The sequence below is a fragment of the Scardinius erythrophthalmus genome (genome assembly GCF_964197995.2).
Source record: "Scardinius erythrophthalmus genome assembly, chromosome: 21".
NCBI classification, from domain to species: Eukaryota; Metazoa; Chordata; class Actinopteri; order Cypriniformes; family Leuciscidae; genus Scardinius; species Scardinius erythrophthalmus.
The window spans coordinates 36,691,066-36,696,065 of record NC_138241.1 but is presented as its reverse complement, the minus strand read 5'-3'; the positions used below and the strand labels follow the sequence as shown (position 1 = coordinate 36,696,065).

Genomic DNA, 5,000 nt, shown 5'->3' with positions numbered 1-5,000 from the left:
GATTTGGATAGAATATGAATATGGATACTCTGTTGTGTGTGTGTGTTACAGTGTGAGTGTGTGTGTGGGACCCCCCACCTGACCCATTGAGCAGTCTAATGTGTGGCCCTCAGGGGCCCCGGGGCCGGGCTAAAAGTCAGCGCTAGAGCTTTAGGAAACGAGCGTGTAAACAGAGCGTTACCTTCTGACCCGCCGCTCATGACTCGAGTCTTAGGACAAAACCAGTGCATTAGACATGCCTATTACTGAGAGAAAGCCTCTCTCACACACACACACACACACACAGAGAGAGAGAGAGATGCTTTACTCCAGCTCAAACCGCTCTCCTTTCAGACACACTTATTCACATGTACAGTCAAACACACATTCCTCACATTATCAGTTTATCCGCTATAGTTTAGAGAACGGTAATGAAATATGAGCAGAACTCAGCTGATGTTTGACTGGTTTTGTCCGTCCTTCTGTTAGACTGTCTCACACATGAATTATGTTGAATATCTGTCAGCTGTTAAATTTAACTACACAATTAGATAATACCAGTTTAGCTCAACCAATCACCAAGCAATGCTTCACTGTGTTCAGTCTGTGTGTAAAAAGAGCATTAGCAATTAAAGACAAAACACACTTCAGCAAAACATGATCAGCTCAAAGTGTCCGAATCATTTCTGCTCCCAAATGTTTATTAATGTCACTGTATGAAGAGTTATTGGGTGTAATGTGTCACAGTTTACTTTATTCTGCTCTCCTCACTCACATAAATGAACTATAGTGTCCTGATCACACTAGTGGAACATGTCAAAAATTATATCTGGTGTCTGATTATATTGTGGTTTGACTGTATATACTCAGAGAAACTGGAGTATTTTCCGCTCCAGGTTTGTGTGAGATCTCGTCTTCCCTGTGTTTTACTCTCACGAGTCTGAGGCCGTGAGCTGGAGTGCCAGTGGCGCTTCCGAGATGGAAAAGTGTGTGTTTTATGAGCGCGGAGAGCCTGCTCTTTTACGGGGCCATAAATACATTGTTATTAGGTGTTGGGAGTGAGCTGAGATTTATCCCGGCGATTAGCCGGCCTAGCATCCTCTTTCCATTAATCCACACACACACACACACACACACACACACACACACACACACACACACACACACACACACACACACACACACACACACACACACACTCCTGCTCCAATTCTTCATCACTCTCTCAAGTAAATTATTTGCTATGGGGAGTTAATTATCCCTCGTTTAAGGTGCGTTTTTTAAGCGGAAAGAGGCGTTTCTGAGACCTCTTGAGTTCGGCACTTCATGAATCGTGCTGAGAGTGAACTGAACACACACACACACACACACACACACACAAGTTCAGTAAGAGTGTGACATCACTGCCGATCAGCTGTCAATCATCTGTCACTCACACACACTCGTCCACTAGGTGGGGCTGCTGCACAGATCATGTCTGACTCGTGTGTGTGTGTGTGTGTGTGTGTGTGTGTGTGTGTGTGTCTGCAGGATCACGGATCAGAGGTTCGAGCGACTGCCGTATTTCATCTTCGGGGACTTTAACTTCAGGTTGGACTCCAAGCAGGTCATTGAGGTCAGTCAAACACACACACACACACACACACACACACACACAAGCATGAAATGCTCTCGCTCACACACTCTAGCCCTGCTCACAATAGCATTCTATCATACGTTTTTAAAGTAGTGAAACATTTTGCTTCAGAAGAGTTTCTCCCTGTGTAAGTCATGTGACAGTGCTGTGTCACACTCTCACACTGCTCGTATTATTTCTGAAGTAAACTGCATATAATACTTCTGTGACCTCTACTGCATTTGCTAACATGAACACCACTTGAGTTCCCTAAGATAAATTATAATGTGTCCCACAATGCATTGTGCTCGAATTGTCCATCTATGTCCAGGTTGAACATCAACAGAAAGTGTGTTTAACATCATCTGTCATTTGCTCAGACTGACAGAAGTTACGGTATTTTGACATGAAATAACTGAACATGCCGGTAACGCTTTGAAACAGAGAAGCTGTGTAGTAAAAAGTGTTTTATAAATGAAGGTGACTAGACTTGACGATAGTGTGTTGTGCATCTCGTGTTCCACACACACATCTAAAGATTTACAACACTGTATGAATGAAAATGAAATGTCAAGCTGAGTTTGAATGCAAACTGGAAGGTTCCTCTGCACTTGCATGTGATTGGAGCTCTTGTGTTTTATTATAATGCATTCGTTAGCAAAAAATCAAACCTTTTGAAATTATTACAATTTAAAACTATTTGAATATACACACTCTCACTCACACACACACACACACACACACACACATACACACACGGTCTCTTCTGCTCACCAAAGCTGCATTTATTTGGTAAAAAATACAGTAAAACAGTGAAATATTATTGTAATGTAAATCATCTGTTTTCTATGTGAATATACAGTAAAGTGTAATTTATTCCTGTGATCAAAGCTGAATGTTCAGCATCATTACTCCAGTCTTCAGTGTCACATGATCCTTCAGAAATCACTCTAATATGAGGATTTGATGCTCAAGAAACATTTATGATTATTATCAGTGTTTTTTTTCCAGGTTTTTTTTGATGAATAGAAAGTTCAAAAGAACAGCATTTATTTTAAATAGAATATTTGTAACATTCTAAATGTCTTTACTGTCACTCTTGATCAATTTAATGCGCAATGATTTAATGATCAATTCATTTTCTTTTATTTATTCCCCCCCCCCCCCCAAAAAAAAATTCTTACTGACCCCAAACTTTTGAACGGTAGTGTATAATGTTACAAAAGCTTTTTATTAAAAATTTTTTTTATTCATTAATGAATCCTTGCACAGAACTGTTTTCAACACTGATAATAATCATAAATGTTTCTTGATCATCAAATCCTCATATTAGAGTGATTTCTGAAGGATCATGTGACACTGAACACTGGAGTAATGATGCTGAACATTCAGCTTTGATCACAGGAATAAATTACACTTTACTGTATATTCACATAGAAAACAGTTATTTTAAATTGTAATATAATTTCACAATATTGCTGTTTTTTCCCCTATTTTTAATTAAATAAATACATCCTTGGTGAGCAGAAGAGACCTATTTTGAAAACATTAATTATTGTACCAATCCCAAAATTTTTAACGGCTATATATATTGTGCTGGTATTTGATGATATGATGAAATGACTAAAAACAGCGGGAGATAAACGTGAAAAACACCTTAATGTACTGATACAGTGATATTACAAGACCAAATTCAGCTTATTGATGATGCATATTATATACAGGTGAGCAGGTGAGCCAGAATATGAACTCAACGAGCGAAATGTTTAATCGTTTTCTTTATAATGGCAACAAACTCTTAACAGGAAACTGCGCTTCTTCTGATTCATCTGCTCGTCTGCATCATTCATAAGCGTGAGTTTTGAATTTGGTCTTTTAATATCACTGTCTTCCTACAGCACTCAGTACAAACCTGGTGAGGAGAGCCCTTCAGTGTGTGTAAAGAGTGTGTGTTGCGTATCTCCCGCTGAAGGGTGTTTTAAAAGGCGTCATTAGCACACAATGAGTGTGAGTGTGTGTGAGTGTGTGTGAAAAGCCTCCTCACATAACAAAGCTCACGAGGGCCGATCCGCAAACACAGCTGGGCTCCTGAGGGCCCTAATGAGCCGTATATCTGCGGGCCGTAAACCAGCGCTGTGTGCGACACGCTCATTGTTCTCACTCAGGTCCTGTGTGTGTGACGAGGCTCATTGTTCTCACTCAGGTCCTGTGTGTGACAGGAAGGAGGTGCTCGTTGAATTGCTGTTCGCGATCTAATGATGCAGGACGGGTTTCATCTTGTGTGGTGCGTTTAAAACATTCAGCTCAAGGCCTTGTCCACACTAATACGCTTTCGTTATTATTTCATATCCTGGCAACCACCTAGCAACGAGCCGAGTCTACAACACAGAGTGTTTCAAAGCAGCTGTACAGAGATAACAGGAAAATAATGCAACAGAGTTTGTTTCCCGAAGAAAAGCGTGTCATAGTCCAGCTTAAGTAAGTTCAGTGATGGTTCATTTTTGTTGTAAAAAAAAAGAAGTTTAATTTAGTTCATATATGTATATATATATAGCCGCTCTGGAGAAAACTGTGATGTCATCGTCCAGCTCAGTTCAGTTCTCATATAATGGTGTCAATCCAGGCAGATCAATAATATTGTTGAATGTTAAATTAAATGTCATCAACTGTGGCAACCACATAGCAACACCCTTGCAACCACCCAGTATACCCTGGCAACCACATAGCAACACCCTTGCAACCACCCAGCATACCACCCTGGCAACCACATAGCAACACCCTTGCAACCACCCAGCTTAACCTGGCAACCACATAGAAACACCCTGGCAATCACCCAGTATACCTTGGCAACCACATAGCAACACCCTGGCAATCACCCAGTATACCCTGGCAACCACATAGAAACACCCTGGCAATCACCCAGCATACCCTGGCAGCCACATAGCAACACCCTGGCAATCACCCAGTATACCCTGGCAACCACATAGCAACACCCTTGCAACCACCCAGCATACCACTCTGGCAACCACATAGCAACACCCTTGCAACCACCCAGTATACCCTGGCAACCACATAGCAACACCCTTGCAACCACCCAGCATACCACCCTGGTAACCACATAGCAACACCCTGGCAATCACCCAGTATACCCTGGCAACCACATAGCAACACCCTTGCAACCACCCAGCATACCACCCTGGTAACCACATAGCAACACCCTGGCAATCACCCAGTATACCCTGGCAACCACATACAGTAGCAACACCCTTGCAACCACCCAGCATACCACCCTGGCAACCACATAGCAACACCCTTGCAACCACCCAGCATAACCTGGCAACCACATAGCAACACCCTGGCAATCACCCAGTATACCTTGGCAACCACATAGCAACACCCTGGCAAT

General features: G+C 42.0%; 1 protein-coding gene across 1 annotated transcript in view; it reads left to right on the top strand.

Moving 5' to 3' along the window:
* Positions 1–5,000, top strand: part of inpp5a (inositol polyphosphate-5-phosphatase A) — a 192,445-nt gene that overhangs the window by 130,769 nt on the left and 56,676 nt on the right. Inside the window, exon 9 of the mRNA XM_081350793.1 lies at positions 1,510–1,594. Coding sequence (XP_081206919.1) covers positions 1,510–1,594 — 85 coding nt within the window. The remainder of the gene's footprint in view (positions 1–1,509; positions 1,595–5,000) is intronic.